Source organism: Oryzias latipes, chromosome 9, assembly GCF_002234675.1.
Source record: "Oryzias latipes chromosome 9, ASM223467v1".
NCBI classification, from domain to species: Eukaryota; Metazoa; Chordata; class Actinopteri; order Beloniformes; family Adrianichthyidae; genus Oryzias; species Oryzias latipes.
The window spans coordinates 6,245,181-6,265,676 of NC_019867.2; the positions used below are offsets into that span (position 1 = coordinate 6,245,181).

General features: G+C 37.8%; 5 protein-coding genes across 5 annotated transcripts; 1 reads left to right on the forward strand and 4 right to left on the reverse strand.

The window, feature by feature from the left end:
• Positions 1-161: 161 nt before the first annotated feature.
• Positions 162-5,086, reverse strand: rpl6 (ribosomal protein L6). The gene is made up of 7 exons (XM_004072171.4): positions 5,034-5,086; positions 4,233-4,379; positions 4,044-4,148; positions 1,673-1,816; positions 703-751; positions 431-615; positions 162-345 (listed from the first exon to the last, which is right to left on the reverse strand). The coding sequence occupies exons 2-7, from the start codon at positions 4,377-4,379 to the stop codon at positions 193-195; spliced, it is 783 nt and encodes a 260-aa protein (XP_004072219.1). The 5' UTR covers positions 5,034-5,086; the 3' UTR covers positions 162-192.
• Positions 5,087-6,729: 1,643 nt separating this feature from the next.
• Positions 6,730-12,591, reverse strand: acaa2 (acetyl-CoA acyltransferase 2). The gene is made up of 10 exons (XM_004072169.4): positions 12,430-12,591; positions 10,011-10,177; positions 9,789-9,917; positions 9,578-9,694; positions 9,335-9,482; positions 9,046-9,221; positions 8,553-8,682; positions 8,354-8,424; positions 7,581-7,735; positions 6,730-7,495 (listed from the first exon to the last, which is right to left on the reverse strand). The coding sequence occupies exons 1-10, from the start codon at positions 12,443-12,445 to the stop codon at positions 7,414-7,416; spliced, it is 1,191 nt and encodes a 396-aa protein (XP_004072217.1). The 5' UTR covers positions 12,446-12,591; the 3' UTR covers positions 6,730-7,413.
• A 218-nt stretch (positions 12,592-12,809) lies between these two features.
• On the forward strand, positions 12,810-14,343 carry mrpl40 (mitochondrial ribosomal protein L40). Its single transcript, XM_004072173.3, has 5 exons — positions 12,810-13,003; positions 13,137-13,220; positions 13,434-13,589; positions 13,693-13,774; positions 13,891-14,343. Exons 1-5 carry the CDS (start codon positions 12,942-12,944, stop codon positions 14,116-14,118), a joined length of 612 nt encoding a protein of 203 aa, XP_004072221.1. The 5' UTR covers positions 12,810-12,941; the 3' UTR covers positions 14,119-14,343.
• A 212-nt stretch (positions 14,344-14,555) lies between these two features.
• On the reverse strand, positions 14,556-16,092 carry c9h22orf39 (chromosome 9 C22orf39 homolog). The gene is made up of 3 exons (XM_004072174.4): positions 15,987-16,092; positions 15,029-15,196; positions 14,556-14,950 (listed from the first exon to the last, which is right to left on the reverse strand). The coding sequence occupies exons 1-3, from the start codon at positions 16,032-16,034 to the stop codon at positions 14,819-14,821; spliced, it is 348 nt and encodes a 115-aa protein (XP_004072222.1). The 5' UTR covers positions 16,035-16,092; the 3' UTR covers positions 14,556-14,818.
• Positions 16,093-16,782: 690 nt separating this feature from the next.
• ufd1 (ubiquitin recognition factor in ER associated degradation 1) lies at positions 16,783-20,413 on the reverse strand. Its single transcript, XM_004072170.3, has 12 exons — positions 20,259-20,413; positions 19,903-20,035; positions 19,325-19,357; positions 19,119-19,240; positions 18,277-18,407; positions 18,123-18,195; positions 17,980-18,048; positions 17,829-17,897; positions 17,710-17,760; positions 17,541-17,629; positions 17,080-17,164; positions 16,783-16,984 (listed from the first exon to the last, which is right to left on the reverse strand). Exons 1-12 carry the CDS (start codon positions 20,259-20,261, stop codon positions 16,910-16,912), a joined length of 933 nt encoding a protein of 310 aa, XP_004072218.1. The 5' UTR covers positions 20,262-20,413; the 3' UTR covers positions 16,783-16,909.
• Between the last annotated feature and the right edge of the window lie 83 nt (positions 20,414-20,496).

Here is a 20,496-nt window from a genome sequence, read left to right on the forward strand (position 1 = left end):
TCCCTGGATCTCTTTCGACGTCTGCTAATCACTTTAAGTATCTGCAACAGACAAACCCCATATTGAGGGCTTCTTTTTTTACAATCTGAATACATTTAAAACTAAAGATGCTTTTTTGCTGAGTGTTTCGTGCGCGTTGACATTGAATAAAAGAAACTGCATTAGACGGTGGTACTCTTTATTACAACACATTTAGAAAACCAGCTTGTGTGGGTAGACACCATTCGTCAGGTAAAAGGAGGAGCGAAGATATCCTTTCAGCTGAGGAACTTTTTTGATGAGAGGCAGGAGCTTAGAGTCAACCTCCTTCTGGATCTCCTTCCGTTCCTCTGTCAGCTGGTATTTCTGAACACAAGACCAAAAAAAAAGGGGGTGGTCAAATCATTTGTTCCTGAAATCAGACTTGAAAGGAGAATTTTCCATTCGTTACCTCTTTTTCTGTATCAAAGATCTCTCCCTCTTGGTGCCGGGGTCTCCTCAGCTTCTTCTTCTTGAAGTACGCATCGTTGAGGGTTTTGGGGATCTTCATGCCAGTGATGTCAACTTTGGTGTTGGTGGCAATAACAAACTTCTGGTGTGCCCTGCGCAGGGGGACTCTGTTCAAGGCTAGAGGGCCTAACAGAAAAAAGGAAGGGAAAAGCATAAATGACCACAAAACTTCTTCATGAAATCAATTCTCTTTAAGTCTTCTTTCTTCCTCACCAGTGACAAGCAGAAGACCACTGGAAAGCTGCTTCAGGAACACCACACGCTGAAAAAAAAACAGAATTTTGATGAATTGGCTAAATTTCACATCAAAGACTCACACAAGCTGTTTTTCATGAAAACACTCCATCACTCCATTTAAAAACTATTTGACTTGGATTTACAGTCAGCTAATTATACTTAAAAAATGCTTGATGTAACAGAACAGGTTTTCAGTTTGTCAATTAGACATTATATAGGTCAACTGCAGCTCAAACTGTGTGTGGGCATGCTTGCTTCTTTTACTTGCAGTGCAGCATGTGAGTGGGAGAGAAGGACAATGTCTCTGGCAGTGGAGTGGATCACACAGGAGTTCTGTACTATTGTTCCACAGAATATTTTCTTGGGGAGGAGACAAGAATCTGCCGGAGTGGAGATTTATTCTAAATTTATTCTTAATTTGTGTAGATCAATGATTTGTGGAATAAATTTAGGCCTTCCATACAGTCTGCCTTATCACATAAGAATAATACCACAAGTCACAATTAATAATCATCACAAATGTAAAATAAAAACAAGGTAAGCCAGTGTTCCTGAAGTATGTTATGATCATTTCACATAATAATAATAATCAATATAATTAAATTCTTGACCAGAAAAGCATATGAATTCTAGAAGGTTTTTAACTGTTTTAACAAAAATCCAAAAGCTATTATTACTGGAATTTTAAAATAATTATTAATAGGAAAAACTCACTTAAATTTGAACCAAACAAACATTCCTGTCAATAAAAACGATCATTTGCCCACTGAATATGCTGAATGAAAATTATCTGCCTTAATGCAGATGCCAGGCTCCTGTATCCGCTCTTGAATTATTAGTGCTTTGGTGGCACAGCGATATCCAATTCCAATAACTTTCAACGTGCACCACCTCGGTCATTTTGCTCTGGGAGTGCGTTCGGATCAGATAAAACGGCGGTTCTTACCTTTCCGCGGTGGCGGCCGGTGAGCAGAATGAGCACGGTTCCGGGTGTGATGGAGGCGCGCAGCTTCCTCTTGTGCTGGCAGAAGGGCTTCTTCCCGTGGCTCTTCAGCTTGCGGGGCACGTCCTCTGTGGGATAGTAGCGAGGCTACACGCACAACAACATTGACTTTAAGGCGCAGACAAGGCCATCAAAATATGGAGCATAGTCCCCCCAAACAGATCACACATTTGACCATCGAGTAAAATAAAAAGTGTATAAGCAGTGGGACGGTTTTTATAGGGTTATTTTGTTAAAATCTGTACAACATGAGAACCCAAACACTTGTTCGTTTCTCAGTAATGATATATTTGTATTTGATAAATGCTCGTTCTAATAGCTTGAAATAAATCTATGGCAGTGTCTATGATTTTTGTCAGAATTGATCTTTTACCAGTTGGAAAAATCTTCAAATTGGCAACAAATATCTCAAGTTTTTAATCATAAAGAAAATGAGTTAAATTAATTTTGCTATTGTTATACTTTGCATTTTTAGAAGTAAACCAACTATCTCCATACAGGGTCCTCTGATAATTATAACTTTAACAAACCTTAAAGACCTGCTCCAATAAAAATTGTGTTTTTGGTGTTTTTAACATGTTTATGTGGCACTTTTCTCATGAAGGACACATTAAGAAGATTAAGTTGAAAATTGCATTTCTGATTACTGAATTTCTTTATTCAAATCATAACTCAGTAGCAGCAATTTAATATGAAAAAGGCGTCTCTCTCCCGCTCCCTTACAGCCTCTCATAACTCAACATTAACATCAACAGTGCAACAAAAGCGGTGAGCAATATTAAAGCTACCGAGTTGTACAGCTTTGATGCCAAAACGGGAAAAATGAAGACGTGCATGCATCTAGTCGTCTACAAGGGGATGCATCAGAATGGAGCAGAGCGGGGAGCTTGTGGCCCACTCCTTGTAGCTCCTACGCCACTGCGCCAACTGTATTTTTTCTTCTGCTCCTGATTCACAACAATGATTAAATTAATCCACAGAAATGCAGTTTTAATCTCCATTTCCTTTTACAAGTCCTCCAAAAATCCCCCCAAGAACATGTTTACACCAAAAACACGATTTGCCATTAGAGTGGGTCGAGTACAATGTTGGATATTTTATTCACTATTAATACTACACAAAGACATAATATTATGGCAAATACATTGGCCATTTCTCATTTGGTAAACACAGAAATAAAAAACAAGTACGTTTTATTGTAAAGGCCTGTTCACACCGGGACGAATTTCGCCGGCGATTTTCGCCGACGTTTAACGCCTCGTGACTAAACAAAGGGCACCAACGAGAGTGTGCACACCGACGCGAAAAAACGCCAGGCGTTAAAGCGTCAAAAAAAAAAAACGCCTCGGGTTCGTTTTTTTTTTCCTCGACGCGTCGCGTCGAAATCTACTCGACCAATGAGAATGGCGCTTTTGCTCACGTGTCTGGAGCTTCTGAAGTTACAGTAAAACACAACTTGGGGGCGCTCAAACACAAAACTGCCTTGCTGAGCACACATACCAGCGAAGAAGATAGACGCCAAGTAGCGTCTACACACAGCCGCGAAGCAATAATGACGGACATTCTAAAATATCCCCGAACCAAGCACCAGTTGGAGCTACTGGTGCTTGAAATATTCATGTTTTCTTTGTTTGATTCTGACAAGCGTGTAAATACTTGCTCTCTTCTTCTGAGTGAAAAGCGACTTTCAGAAGCGTAAAGTTGCGCAGCGCCACCTTGTGTACAGGAGTATTTCTGTTTTACATTAAGCGCCATCTAATGTCAGGGAATGAAATTGCATGTTCACTCCACTCATCGTCAGCGAAAATCGCCTGGGTGTGAACACAAAAAACGTGGCGAAAAACGCTGGCGAATAACGCCTGGCGAATATTCGTCCCGGTGTGTACGGGCCTTTAGGCTGATGTTATTTGCATGCATTTACATACAACCAAGCACAAAAACTGACGGAAATTCCTCTTGGTCACACATAATACGTCCATTCAAGATGCACACTGATGCATTGCCTGCAAGTATTTAAAGTGCGTTCAAGGCAACATATGTTGTTGGTTGCTATTAACCTGACCCTAACTGTAACCGTAACCTTCCTCTGGGTCCCGCGACCAAGAAGAAAGTTCAGCACTGGCCCCACGTATTTAGTAACCAGGGAACAGTCATTCTTTTTATAAACTGACAAATTGGTGGACAATTTCCAATGTGGATCTCAAAGAAATAATTGATTTTAAAGTTGCTAATAATATACAGACTTAGTGAAGATGCCTGACAGCAGACACGTGAAAAAGCAAATTAAACAGCAAAATCATCATAAACCTCTTACCATTTTACGCAGTTTGACCACACGGGTGCCTCCATTCTTGTCTCCACCAACAGTCTTCACCACAGTGGCTCGAGGTCTTTCCTTGATCTTAATCTTCTTCTCCACCTGCAACAATTCAGTGAAGTGGTGCAGAGCTTAGATGTTTGGGTACAGGCGTCTATGGGGGCTGCGTGGTGGGATTGGACTCACCTTGGTCTCAGTGGTCTTGGTCTTCCTTTTGTACATGGCCCTGCGGGCGAACATAGCAGACCGGGAGTAGCGTCCGATACCCCGGGCCAGAACCGGGTTCCGGCTACCGTGCTTCTTCTTGGCAGGCTTTTTATCTCCCTCTGCCATCTATTAGAAATTAAAGCAGATACAATGTTTATGTTAGCATGGAAACCCATAAGGTTATCTGGGACTGGGATGGCTCCATTCGTGTCACACAGTCTTGACTAAACATTCACACTTTAAACTAAGTAAATTTGCACATAAAGAACAACAAACACCATTGTGTGCCAGAGACGCGAGTTAATGCAGCACAGTACGAATGTTGCCTTCAATTACTTGATTTACAGTCATGTCTTACCGATCCCGTGCAAGGCAGCATGACAATTATGCTAGTTAGCATTTAGCACAGCACTGCGGCGCCAGCCTCATATTAGCCAGCTAGCCACTTAAATTGTCAGTGACTTCAAGTTTATCAGTTTATGCCATTACATGTGAAATATAGCTATAAAGTACCGAAACAAGCGCAAAGGCACGTTTCTATATGAAACAGTTGATGTTGTGAAGTGACCGGAGGCTAGCCAGCGGCCTACGATTCCCGATTAAATAAATGACTCTGATTTTAAAGAGCTGGCGACTTAAACACGGCAATATCATCGCCAAACAGACTCTCTAGATGAAAACTCAGCCATCATGACGGTTTTATGCAATATGGTTTATTCGGAAAGGCAGATGAAAGTAGATTTTTATTCCAACAGTAACACGAAGGCAAGGGGATCTTACCTTTGCTATGAAAAAAAGACCGACATCCGGGGATGATACGCATATAAGGACGCTCGATTCTGACGTAACCGCGTCGTGTTGAGATGTACTGGTCGTTGTAGTTTTAAGATCTGTTCCACAACATAATGGATAAATTCTAAAACAAAAAATGGCTTTTTAGATTAACTACATATTTATAGTGAATTGATAATTAAATAAATTGCCTAAAGGGCCAAATTACAGCAATGACTTTATATCATGTAAATGTTTTTTCTGAGGATGTAAACATTTACTTTAATTTCAAATTATAAAACTAAATATAAATGTAAACTGAGCAAAGAAAGCATCTGATTATATAGGTCACAGTGTACAGTACCCATTAAACATGCTTCTTTTATAATATTTAAATTTGAAAATAAGTGTTTCTTAAAACAAAGACAAGACTAACAAATTTTTTGGTAATGGAATATATTTACTTTTTTTCTTGCATATTTTTTTAAATAGTGCTAATGGAAACTACGGTGGCCCGGAAGGCCCAGAACCGCCATTGCAGAAAAAGAAAAAAGAGGAGCAAAAAAAAAAGAAAGCAACTGCAAACAATAAGAAAATGAAATGCAAATAAAAAAGATAAAATGCAAATTTAAAAAGAGGAGCAAAAACAAACAATCAACTGCAAACAAAAAGAAAATGAAATGCAAATAAAAAAGAGGAAATGCAAATAAAAAATAAATGCTGCAAATAATAACCGCCATGACAGCAAAAAATTAAAAAATATGTTTACCTTTTTAACCCTTGTGCTATCTCAGATGACCCCACCCTTACATTGACGTGTTATTCCTACCATGACAAAGGTGGAAAAAGGTGGAAAGATTTCATGTAATCCATGGACACCAGTGAGGTTCACAAATCATTGAAGAAAAAAGTTTTAACGCACTGTCTAGTGGGTCTAGATGACCCAACTCCCAATGTTAAAGTGCCTAGGATAGCACAAGGGTTTAATGTATGCAGCAAGTCTTTCTCGATGTTGTACTTCTGAGGGGTGAACCTTCCATGCATCCTGGTAAACTGGAGCTCATGCTGTAGAAATGTCAGGTTCCTAAAGAGTCTTCAAGACTTTCTTTTTTACTGTAAATCATATGAATTAGCTACTTCTTACAGTCATTTAGAAGCCTCTAAGCTTTTGCAGTAAAAATTTACACATAGTAACATTTAACACCAACATTTTCACTTACTTCACTTTCTTGTTCAGCTTCCGATTCATACTCCTGTATTCCTCCTTCTCTCAGCAGTGTGTGTAGCAAAAGCCAATCGACGTCTGGTGTGCGTACAGCAAACTGACCCCAGATCTGTTGTGGCGTTACTTTCGTGGCGATGTCACTTCCACTAAGGCTTTCCTTTTATTTGCAACCGTTTTCGTAGATGCATCGCTTTTTTTATGTTTGCATTTTTTTTCTTTTTTTGGCACCACTTTTTTTTTAAATTTTTTGCTGTCATGGCTGTTATTACTTGCAGCGTTTATTTTTTATTTGCATTTCATTTTCTTTTTGTTTGCAATTGCTTTTTTCTTTTTGCTCATCTTTTTTTTTCTGCAATGGCGGTTCTGGGCCACCGTACTACGAAGATAAATCTGGAGGAACACAATTGAACTAATAAATATGATTGTACAATTAAAATATGTACAATTAAAATAATAAAAAAAAACATTAACGAGTAAAAGTAATTTTTGAGAAATTTTATTTGTGATACTTTAACACTGAAGTACAAAATCAGTTACCACAGAAAGCCACTAAAGGCAACACCAAATCCTGAACATGGAGCGAGTAAGGCAAACAGTCTGTGATAATATATTACTTGCCATCATGATCAGGAAGTAATCAATGTTTGTAAGCAGAAATAACCTCTTCCATCATTATGACAATCAGAAACTTGATTTTCTTTATTAGCTCAAGTTATGAGAACGATTGAAGATGTGAAATTTTCCATCTAACGATTTTCTAGACAAGCTTCATTCTATTGAGGGTCATGGGAACCTGCTAAAGGTCATCTCAGGTTTTTAGCAGGTGAGAAGTGCGATACACACTTCAGGCCATGAGTTCATCACAAGGAACACAAAAGCAAAACATTCTCAATCCAAAGGGCAATTTGGAGTCATTACTTTAGCTAACATGCATAAATGAACCTGTATTTATATCTATCGACTGGACTGAAGAGGAGTACTTAAAGAAAATGATAGCAACACGTTTTGGAGCTCATCCAGTCAGTGACTCTCTGGGAAACAATTCAAATATTTTTTCTTCTCTTGGTTGGAACCAAGAGGTTTTTCCTTGTTAGAACATTAGTAGCCGGTGAGTTTGCATGACATTGTTTCAGGAGATTCCATGAGCAAAGGCAGTTTCTTCTGTCAACACCTCTCGAGGATGATGGCGATGCCCTGACCTCCACCGATACAGGCAGATCCAACGGCGTATTTTCCACCTCTACGCCTGTGACAAACAAAGGCCGATGAGTAGTGGCACCCTTTTCTTGTACACATATCAATGCACACAAACAATAGCAGCATATATTTACCTGAGTTCGTGCACAAGGTGGCCAGTGATGCGAGCTCCAGAGGCACCGAGAGGATGCCCGATCGCAATAGCTCCGCCATTTACATTGGTTTTCTCTGGGTCCAGCCCAAGAGCCTTTGAAACAGCCAGAAACTGGGGAGCAAACGCTTCATTCACCTGAAAGCAGCACACAAGCACGTAACTGAAGATGCAATGACTAAAAGCAAAGGCAGAAAATGGCGTGTCCCTGTAACCACTTTACTTTAACCGCTTTATTCTGTCCTTAATTGCAAGGACAGTATTATTTTAGCAATTGAGCCAAATATTTTGCCCCTGCCACAAACTCACCAAAATTTGCATGTACCTAATATCTGATGAAATTGAAAGTCATCAACCCCTACAATGATGACATCGCAACCAGTGAAACCTTCAAAAACAAAAAGACTGGGGCCAAAATTTTCTTATGAGGGAAAAAAAAAAATATTCAAAAACCCCCCACATTTGTGTCGCGAATATCCAAAGGACGTTTAAAAATTGTTATGTTATGGCAACAGGACCTGCTGCTTGGTGGCCATGTTGTGGTAAAGTGTGAGATCTGAAGATTTTCACATTTTCTCACCGATTTTCAAAAAATTTCACATGCAGCGTGCATGTGAAATTTACATGCATTTAGTTCAAATCTACAACCAAAATCAAAGTTTTGTTCACCTTTGACATCAGGAAGAGGCTACCATTTTTAATTAAAAACATTTAAAAAAGAAAATTAACCCTGTTGTCATATCTTAAAATACTAACCTCCACCAGATCCATGTCATTTAGAGACAGACCAGATTTCTTAAGAGCTCCTGTAATCGCTGGGACTGGACCTGAAATGACACCAAGAAATCCAAATTTATCATTCTAATATAAAGATGTTTAGGTTTATTCAGGTTCATTCCTTTCTATCAACCCAGATGGCTTCAAATAACATCTCTCTGGGAGCAGTGTCACTTACCGATACCCATAATGCTCGGGTCACAGCCTGACACATGATAAGCCACAATTCTGGCGAGCGGCGTGAGCTTGTGTTCTTTCAGAGCATCATCACTTGCAATCACCAGAGCAGCAGCACCATCAGACACCCCCTGGAGAGCAATAGACTCACATTTAGGGATATTTGATTTCTTTTTTGCTACTGAAGTAAAAAGGTCTGCTCCTACTTTTATTAGAACTAAACCTACATCCATTTTTTGTAAAGTAGAAGTGACAGGTTATTATTACATTTCACAAAAATCAGATTAATTTCATTCATATGTTTGTCACCACTAAAAGTAATATTTTCAAAATAAATACAGAGCAAAAAATAAAAAAAACTTTGAGCTTTTTGTGAGCTAAAAATATATAGATAAACATATTTTTTACAACATCCAAAGGCCTGGAAATGCTGTTATTAAAGAATTATTTGGGTTTTTTCTATTAGGTTACAATCGGAGGGTTCACGAACGGACCGATGCATTTCCAGCAGTGACGGTTCCCCCCTTTTTGAAGACTGACGGCAGTTTGGCCATTTGTTCTGGTGTGGTTTGAGGCCGCGGGTGTTCATCCTGAGCCATGGGAACCTTTCCTTTTTTTGTTTTTATGTCAACGGGGGCAATTTCAGCTGTGAAGTGACCCCCTTCGTGAGCTGTAAACAGAGTTTGACCGTCAAGAATTAAAATTCATGATAAATACGCTCCAAGACAAAATATTTTTGCACTTTTCGCTGGAAGGAAGATATCAAAAGTTGCAGTTTCTCACCTGCCTTCCACCTTTGCTGCGTCTGGTAAGCAAATTTGTCGCAGTCCTCTCGTGTGATCTCGTATTTTTCTGCCAGATTCTCTGCTGTGATTCCCATTGGTATCTTTACATGCAGGTCAGTCAGACCCGCCCACAAGGTGTCCTCCAGCTGTCAGAGATTTCATCTTAGTGTCTTCCTCTAAACTGCAAGTTTTTTTCTTTCTGCACATCCCATGTTTTCAGAGACAACATACAAAGACAAACCTTAAGATCAAGTCCAAACTTTGTTCCAAAGCGAATGTTGCGAACAGCATAGGGAGCCTGGCTCATGCTCTCTGAACCTCCACACAAAACCACCTCTGACTCTCTGAGGCAGATCTCCTGCAAACACACAAGGCATTTGAATAAGAAGCAACTTTCAAACTCAAGGTTCAATTAAATGGAATTCATGTTAGGATTTTAAAAGCCAGCTTACATGAGTACCATTGATGATAGACTGGAAGCCAGACCCACACAGTCTGTTCACAGTGAGAGCAGGCACGGGGATGGGAACGCCACACCTCAGGCCGACATGGCGAGCAATGTATGGGGCATCCGCCGAGCTCTAAAATAGACAGTAAATGAAAAGGATTTGAACGACAGCAGACAACCCAAAATCATGTCAGATGAGCGTGCCTTGTGGTCAGACACGACATACCTGCATGACATTTCCCAAAATGACGCTGTTGATAAGCTCTGGGGCCACACCCCCTGCAGCGAGGGCGGCTTTGGCTGCATGCTCCGCCAAGTCTGTTGCACTGTGGTCTTTCAGCACTCCACCATAGGTTCCAAAGGGAGTGCGCTTGGCTGACACAACAAACACACCTATGAAGAAAAGAAACCATTTAGTACACGATGCAGAAGCCAGAGGTGAGCCAGTTCCATCAATGAATCAGAATCTTTATTGTCATTGTACATGGGGATACAATGAAATTGCAGCAGCCTTGAAGTGGTGAAGTTAAATAAAATAAAATAAAATAAAAAAATAGTATATAAATCTCTGCCAAAATAAAAGAACAATATGTACAGAAACTGTTAAATATTAAATATGTATGGACAAAATAGAATGGAATGAGATGAGTTGCTGTGAGCACAGCATATTAAATATTGAGTTATTGCAAATAGACCCGGTTACTGCACATTTGGAGGGAAAAAAAGGCTAAAATGTAGAAAAAGGTTCTATGTTCCAAGATAAATAAAAAGCAGAGAAAACACATTTCATTATAAATCATTCCACACTGGACACGATACACCTGAAACTTAAAAAAAAATAAAATGGTACCAAGTATCTTAGATATCCCTTTAAATTATTAATCATTGGACGAGGTCCTAATGTTTGTACTGAGAATAGAATGCCTTGACCTGCTTCATTTAATACTGACTAGCATTATATAATGACCTGAAGTGTGCAAATAAAGTGTGTTTGTTGTGATGTGCAAAAACAATACTATTGCAAAAAAATTACTATTTACATTTTTTCTACTGTTTTTCATCCTCTATTAAGTTTATTTGAATAAAAGTGCAAAAATGAACTAGAAAGAGAAATTAGAGGTTAATGCCAAAAACTTTCCATTTCATTTAAATTGAGTTTATTTGAATTAGGTTTTAAACAGACTTTTCAAAGGTAAGTCTCCATGGCTGAAATTTCCTCCTAGTACATGTTTATGAAGAAATGATAAAATTTTAATAGAAAAGGTTTTCTTTACCTTACAGGCCTGTTTTACAAGATCAATAAAAAGCAGGAGCGTGTCCAGAAGATGAGCCAGGGGGCGCCATTACCACCCAAAGCATTTAATTGCCACTCAATATTTAATAGCAGTGATGCTTAAGAGGTATTAAAGTATATTTATTCTATTTCACTCCTATGAAAAGGACAAATGCTGAACTAATGTAGAGTCATTTAGACATTTTCAATGACTGCAGTCGTGCCAAACCCAGACTAAAAAGGATTCATGGCTAATGAGATTTTATTTCTTTGGAGGTTTGCAAGTTAACTAAGTTCACTAAATTGTGGAGTTCTCTATCCACAACTCAACAGCTCACGATGTATTAAGGTTTAACATCTAAAATGTTCCTTACGTAAAGACCTGCACCTTAAAGTTTTTCATATTTCTTACACAATTTATTAAATTGTGTAAGAAATATGAAAGCAATTTTCATGTGAAGTTTGTAACCTTTATTAAAAAGATTTTTTTAACCACTAGTTTTAACCTCAGGGCAGATATTTTTCCCAGAATTAAAAGCAAAGATTAAAACAAAAAAAAAATACATATATATTTTTAAAACAGCTTTATCTTTTAATGTGACAAAAATGTTTTGGTGGCATAATTGTGTACCGGGTAACACCTGAAAAAACCTAAAACATCTACTTACGTGTGGTTATGGTCACCATGCATTGGCTCTGCGGGTTAAGTGACACCAAAAATAATATTAAAGTATCAACAGCTGTGCCTAGAAGTAGTCAACAATTAAAATGTAAATATCTACATTAATAATGGTCTTAATGACCTTCAAACTATAATTATAATACAGTTACCTTTTGCCTACATGCAACACGTCATAGTGTTTACAAAATGTGGTGCATCCACATGTGAGATTTATTTTACATTTGTGAAATGAGAGCAAATTGGTAGATACACTTTTTTTTTAAAGTTTCAACATTAACAAGTAATTATAGATTAGAGAGAAAAGATGTAATTGCTAAAATGCGCAAATACTTTAAAAAGGACAACAGCTAAATAATTTTTGTTAAAAGAAATATTCAAATAAGAAATAGCCTACCATCCTTAAGCAGATTTAAGTTTATAAATGTATGAAATATAATGTTTGTCATCTTTTGATAACAGATTTACTCATTCATTATGGCAGACCTTTGTCTTTAGCTACTTTGTAATGACCTTAAAGCCTCTAAAGCGTTGGACTCACCTGACATTTACTTACACACACACTTTATAGATACAATTTTGTTTTTTTTTTACGATAACATTACCTAGTAATAGTTCGATAAGAATGATCGTGTTTGCTGCATAAAAGAGTTACCGAGCTTATCTCTGCAAATATCTGACGCGTTTGTTTACCTCTGAGAAGTGCCATCGTGATCCTGTAAAGTCCAACTTCAACAAAAACAAACTGTGGATGATTTTTCAATTTGGAACAGAAAGATTTCTCGGGTTATGATCCGAATCTTATTCACGGTGAGTACAACTCGACAAACCCACTCTGACCTTTACCCTATATAGCATGCTTCGTTTACTTCCAACTCACAGTTAGATTCGCCAAACGAAATTAAAATTTTCTTTTACATTTTTAACATAAATAACAAACAAATATACTAAAATTGGTGCATTATTGACCCAGTGGCTAAATTAGAAAACACATGTATTAATTTTAATTGTGTTGTTAAATTTTATGCGATATAGAAATGCTCGAAAGTGCGAGTCCCGGAAGTAGACGATTTTCCTTGATACGTAATTTCTTTGCGACGCGTGCGCCGTATCCCTTGAAAGGGACAGTCGATGCGTTTTTTATGCTTTTCTGTTATTTTTTACCCAGCGTTGATCTCTAAATTAATAAAACACGAAGAGCAGACATGTCTTTGGCATTGTCGCGCTGTTTGTGGAGGGTTTTTTCCCGGCAGACTGTCCCGTCACGGTGAGTTTGATCAAAGACTGTCAAGGTTGTGCAAAAACACTAAACAGTTCAGTTTTTTGCAGCTGTTCGTTAGTTTCCCATGACGGTAACCAGACTACACAGTCTGATGTGTACTGTTTTTTTTTCTTTTCAGTGTGATTTTCGGGGAAAATCCACATGCTGTGAGGGGTCCCTTGGTTGTTCCTGTGATGGAGCTGAAGACGTCAGCCCCCCTGAGGTACCATCTACATCTTCACTCTTTTTAAATGATGAGGCATGCTCATGCTGTTGTGGGCCAGGAAATCATTGGCTATAACCTACCAAGACTCAGTCAGTTAGTTACTATGATTTAGATTTATGAGAAACTTTTTGTTGCAAGTTCAGGTACGTGAAGTTATTGTTTTTGTCTATACTTTTATCATACCTTCACTGTTTCTTCATGTTACCTAAGAGCTGAGCCAAAAAAGAAAAAAAAAGTGGATCCACGGCGGGAGCAGATGATGAGGGAGCGGCTGAGGAAGAAGCTGAAAAAGCTGGAGAAGGTTCCACCTGAGCTCATTCCCATAGAGGACTTCATCACTCCCATCAAATGCTTGGATGAAACAAGGTAGAGGTTGTTGTTTATGAGTATTTATGACCTTTCATTATTTAACTTGTTTTGGTTGAGTCCCCTTCCACATAAACTGATTCTGTTTCCCATCTAACTAAAGGAAACGTGCTGCTCCAGATCTGTCATTTGAAGAGAGTGAGAGCCGAGCGCTGCTGCTGAAGGACTGGAGTCGATACAAACAGGTAATCATGTAACCTTAAAATAAAAATTGTTATCCATCCTGTATTAGCTTGTATATATGTCTTTGGTCTTATCTATATTCTGAAAAATACAATACTTGTCTTTTTTCTGACATCAGCAACAACACAAGGCTGAAGTAGAGGCTATTGAACTGGCTTTGGAGGCGCAGAGAGAGGCGCTGGAGGAGCTAAAGCTGGAGTCTGAGGAGCTGTACCAATCGGCTCTGAAGCCAGACCCACATCTGTTTCCCTTCACCCGCGAGGGTCCCTCATACACGCCCCCAATACCAAATTATGACGCCCCGGATGGAAAGTATAATGACATCACAAAGGTGTACACACAGTGATGGACAGTGGAGCGCTGTTTGTGCAACTCCAGAGGACTGCTTTCACATGTTTGAGCTTCACTTGAGTCAAGATGAAGCATGTTTGAGAGCCTGCAGGAGAGATGAGCCTTTCTGCCTTCATGTATGTTCAGTTATGAAGGCCAAAGTCACATATCATCAATGCAAACTGTGGATCCATTTTTTTCTATTTTAAGAAACTTAAAATAAAAAATGTCTACGGTTTCATTTTTAACTGTAATTTTCTTTTGTGTTAAACTGAATGTTTTAGTATGAATTGAACACAGGACTGTAATTACAGCCCTAGAAACAACATTTACCAAGATTGAAGAGTGTTAACATGATGGTGGTTACAAAATATGTGTTTCTGCTTCTTTCCAGACAAAACCTTTTGTTTTCTGTAAGGGTAAAAATTAAACTTCATGAAAAAAAAATGAAAATAAAACAAATCTATTGTTCACTTTAATAAGTATTTTCAATCCAATGATATTAAAATCAAACCATTTCTCCCCCAATCATTCTATTAAAGCAGTGATTCTGTATTTTTCAGAAAAATCCTGTTGAATTTGTCGGTCTGCTTCACAAAACATTATTCTCTTTATGGTCGACTAACATTTTCCCCCTAATCAACAGTGAGTGTTTGCAGCTCCACTACATCTCGTGTCCATTAAAAATTAAATACACAAAAGTCAAAGAGGTCCTTTTAGGAGTCTTCTGTGTTGTCCTGGTTCAGAGGCAAATTCCAGTCTTTTGGAGGCTCACACCTCAGTTCCCACACTGGGTCAAAGTTTTTTTGCTCTGCCACCCGCTTTCTTTCACTTCTCTGCAATGCTTCCTAAAATAAGTTTAAAACAAATCTTGTAATTATGCAATACGAATTTTAATAGGCAATATTCGTGTCCTAAAGTTGTACCTTAGTCTCTGTGCTTCTAGATTTTTCCCACTCTCTGCAATTATAGTAGTCCTCTTTCCACTGATGGCATGATGGGGTGGTGCCGTAAGTGTAATAATGGTGGAAGCGATTCACAAGACTTTTGCAGTGCCAGAACTCACTCCAGTAGGTGTCACATGCTCTCGGTGGCTGTGCGGGAAAAAGGCAAGAAATAAATACCAAAAGCAAAATTAGATAACCACATTAAATCTGACCTGAAACAGTTAAATGCAGGAACTCCTGCATTAATGTTTTGTGTGGATGTAGGAACTTGTATTTATGTAATGTAATGGTATTTAAATATACAGTTGAAACCAGGGGTTTACACACACAGGATGACCAAATTAAGGTCGGATTTCACACATGTGTTCTTGGTCTTTTTTTCTCCATTCATGGTACGACAAATCAATGCAACTTTCTATAGTGTTTTTACACATTGCAGTATAAAAAAATTCCATGGAGGGAGAAATCACATTATAAGGGAGACATTTAGATATGTTGATCACACATCTTAAAATTATATAGCTGTGGGTTTTAGATTTATCAAACTCCTTTAAGAAAAATGTGATAACTCAAGAAATCAAATTAAAAAAACAGATTTTTCGTGCGCCCCCTTGTGGTTGTTCAATAAATTGAACCTCACATTTCTATATTGTATTTAGGTTAAAAAAATGTATTTTACCACTTTTCCTTACAATTAACGATAAATATATCCCAGTTTATGCTCCATGGTTGTGGTAAATATGAAATATGTCACATTTACGTTATTTGTTACGTGCTAACGATTTTATTTAGCTAAACACAGAGCTAGCCGCCTTCAAACTACAAACAAATGTAACAATCATCAACTTTAGATCAATTAGAAAAAAGATTCGAAAGCTAAAGTGGAAAACTGTCACACTAAATTTAACATTTTGTATTCTTTTTTTAGTGAAATTACCCTCCATGTTGTTACCACGGGTCGGTCCATAGCTAGGTCCAATAGCATTACCTAGAAAGGGACTTCCGGTTTTGTTTTTCAAAACAAAAGCGCCAGTGCATCTAAGCGGGATTCACTTTGTAAAAAGTAAAGTACAACGAACAAAAATATTTTTTTCTTTGTTTATAACATGTCTGTTTTCTTGATCCAGGTTGATTCCATCGAAGTAGTGAGTTAAGACAGCAGTCAACAGGACTTGGTTTATCATTGAGGACGTTTCACTGCTTACCAAGAGTCTAATTTCTTTTTATTGTTAAATAATTTAGGCCTATTTAATTTTAATTAAATCCCTTAATGTGTTGTCCAAATCACAACTTACCATCTATTGTCAAAATGAGTTAAAATAAAGTCATTTGAAGTGATCACTGCATCTAATTCAACTGTTTTCTGCAAGTGTTGACATACCATTTCCATGCTAATAAATAATGACTAAACATTCCAAAAAGAATCATTTATTTATTTATAAATAAAGCAGCAAAATGCATGAGGCATTGTTTTTACACATCAAGAGAAATATTGTTTTTCACCACAACTAAAGCTAAAGTAAATGTATGCTCTATTATATTAGCAACAAAGTGTACTGTTAAAAAAAAAGGAAAATGATATTTTAAAAAAAACACTGGATGTTCAAAGTGTAACATTATTATGACAAAACTTTCCAATTGTTTTCTAATAATAATTTTCTGTGTTGGTGATAAAGCATTTCCTGACAAATTTCTACTGTCCTCACTCACATCACCAGAAAAAACCCCAAGAACCAGAATGCAATTTTGCTTTATTTGAGCAAATGAGAATATGAGAATTTCAATCAAAAAATATAATCAAAATTCTACATAAAAGCTCTACAATAGACGTCACATAGGCCTGACTCTCCACTTGCAGCTCTAAGGCTTTCTGCCTTTCTTGCGTAGTGACTGTCCCTCTCCAGAGAAGGCAATGAACTTGTTCAGGGCATCATCCTGGAGAAGAAAGATTAAAAATTAGTAAAAAAAAAAGTAAATTAATTTTGGAAGCACATCTTATTACATATATAGAAAAACTATCAACTACTTACATCATCGACAACTCTCCTGGGCTGAGGTCGGGAGTTTCTAATGAAAGTGATTTTGCCAACTTTGAAATCATAATTGGGAATTCCTCTGTCATGAAAAGATTGAAATGAAAATGGACATTGAATTAAAAAAAATCAGTAATTAGATTGAGATGTTCTCAACAGCTTTTAATCACTATTACACAATTTATTTAAAATCTTGCTAACAGGCTCTGCACATGTGATCAAACAAGGACTGTAAGTTGACTTATGAGGCCAACAATAGATGAAAATTTTTTTACTTTTAGTTTTAATTCCAGATGCAAAACTTTGTCTCAAAATTCTGTCCCATATGCAGAAAAGAAAAAGAAAAAAAAAATCAAACTAATTAAAAAAATGATTTACTAAGCAGGGACCTTAAAATGCAACAAAGTTGACACAAACACAAAAAGATGCAACTGTGAAGAGTTTAAATGCAAAACCACCTTTTAATGTCACTTGCTGCTAGAGGAACAGGGTTAGGCTCAATCCCTTTTGTTTTACCGTCCAGACGATTGCCAGAACCAGTAAAAGCCTAACGAAAAATAAAATCAAGAAAAGTATTTTATTGCTTTCATTTGTCTTTTGGGTCATTATTAGTTGGAACATACTCACTCTGAATCCGAGGTCCATGTCAGCATAACTGCTTGGGTCTGGCTCTTCCTCCTACAGAAATGTTTTTTACTAAACCTTTAATGACTTATCTCACTCACTGCTTAAGGCTCAGTCCTTACCGTGGGTTCATCCTGGTTCTGAGATCGCCGCTCAGGTTCTTTGTAACCCAGAGGTGCATCAAAGTCAACCTAAACAGAGGAGCAAAATAAAACTCAAATAGCAAATAATGTAAAGGTTTAATGTTGTCTAGAATAATAAAGAGAGTCTCACATTCATATCACATTCAATGATGGACACAGCTTTATCTGGCTTGGTCTCCATCACTCGCAGCTCATAGATCTAAAGCAAACACAGGCTTTATAGAATGTGTGCACTATTGAAAGGAAAATATCCTTCAAAATAAAATGAATTACCTTTTCATTGTAGTTGATAGCAATAACATCACCAGTTGTCAAGCATGCAAAGTTCCTCAGTGCGTTCTCCAGCCTGTGATAAAGTGACAGCTCAGGAATTCCGCTTACCAAACTTTATATGCATAAAGGGCACATAGATGTCCATTGCTCTTACACTGCCTTGGGGTTTGTGATGTCCAGAAAATCAGGACTTTGAGGTTGGAACTTTGAATAAGTGGCCACCATGAGATTGACACTTTCCACCTGAACCAAACCACCTTCTTCCAGCAGGAGATTTTGCATCATCTACATAAATACATTTTTAAAAAGTCAGGAAACAAGACAGACAAAAGAAGCATAGTGCTGCCCTGACTTTAGTAGCTTAAACAAAAACAAAAAAATTGTGATTTTTTTAAGACAATAAAACCATGCTGTCACACTCAAACTTTGATTTATTTGTGTACATTTTGCATAAACAATTATTTTTTTTTACTACTTTTATTTCTATTGATGCTGTTAGTTTGGCAGTGTTTTAAATCCACCCATCAAATCCCAGGTGGGTACATTCTGTGTGGAGTTTGCATCTTTTTCTCCGGGCACTCAAGCTTCCTCCCACAGTCCAAAAACATGCATCATGGGTTGACTGATTACTCTAAATTGTGTTATTGTTGCTCTGTGACCGGCTGGTGACCGGCTGGTGACCTGTCTGAGGTGTACCTTGCCTTCGCCCACAGCAGCCAGGATAGACTCTGGCAATCCCGTAACCCTTACAGGGACACAGCAGAATAAGAAAATGTGTGGATGGATTAAATCCACCCATCTTCAGATTACGCCGAATCCTTTTCAGGTTCATGACATGAGGTTGCTGGAGCCTAACTTGGCTTTTGTTGGGCGAAGGCAGGGTCCACCCTGAACAGGTTAGCGGTCTGGTAAAGGGCTATCTTACCTCCATGTGAAAAAAAATCTTCAGCTTTTCAGTTTGTTTTTTAAATCATCAAACTATTTACTGTGTCTCACCCAGTGTGGTAGGTAGCAGATCCCCTCATCTGCTACAAACTCCAGAACACCACAATGTGTCATTCTGTCCGAGTTTTTGTTGGTCAGCTTGAACAGCATCGGGTACGTGATGTTGAGCCTGCCTTCACAGAACAAAAAAGGAAGAGGGTCCTTTCTAGTGAAGGGTTTATGAAAGAGAAAGAAGAAAAAGAAATACTTGTACTTACTGAGCTGGTCAAGAGCAGAAGGTGGCATGATTACTGGTGAAAGCGGAAAAACAGATTTTCTCTGGTTACTGAACAGTTGTTATTGAAATCTTTGTTTTCATATTTAAATAAAAATGTAAAATATAATGTCTTTAGTCAGGTTTTATATAAAAAAAAGATCATTCATATCCAAATTAAAGTAAAATCGTATCCAAATTTAAACATTCAAATTAATATTTTCTATAAAAACAATGTGTTTTTAAGGAACTGTTTTAAGATGTAATATTTTAAAAGGTATAGCACTATTTAAAATGTATGAATTAGATGAATGTATCTATTAAATCCGTTAGTTTGAGAAGAAGTTGATAAAATATGCTTTTAAATAAATCAATTGACAGTTATCTGTAGATTTTGTGCCAGAAGCAATAAATAAATTAATAAAATAAACATAAAGAGGATAGTCGTTTCTCGTTAATATAAGTTATTTACCGTTTGGTTTTGAGTAGGTAAACAACTTCAACTTTAGTTTCACCCTTAAAACTCATGGTTCACTATTTTTTGACTTTCTTTGACTTTTCTCTAGATGAAATTATACCAACTTTTGCCTCCTTTCTCCACGTCGGAGCGGTCGTTGGGTCCCGCCAGCATGGACACCGAGTAGCACCGGTACTGAGTGGAGAAGCGGTTCGGAAAGCCCCGGCCCATTGGGGGGTCAAAAACATGGAAGGAAAACTATGGAAGAGTGCATACCACATGAAAGTCATTTTCAAACCGCACTTCAGATCGTTTCACAAGAATAAAGCCGGCATGTGCAACTCTGTTTTCATCGTGACAGAGCATCTTTCTGCTCTGAGGTAATGTTGTTGTTAGCTGCCAGTTAGCCTAGCCGGTTAAAATCCGGTTTATTTTAATAGAAACATGTCGTCAGCAGTATGTAAATGTAAACATCACTTACCATAATGACAAATGAGGTCTTAGAGGAACTAAAACCCGTAAAAGCAATGTATTTTAGGTCTTTTTGTTTGTTCACGGAGTATTCGATGTTGTCTTTCTTTCTTTCCCGGAAGTGTACAAGCTGACAGGCGGATATGACGACAATTCTTCTTCTTGTAATTTAAGTGACGGGAGACACAAATGAAAAGGTGCAATACCGCTACCTACTGTGTTGGAGGGGGAATTTGAGTGGGGGACAA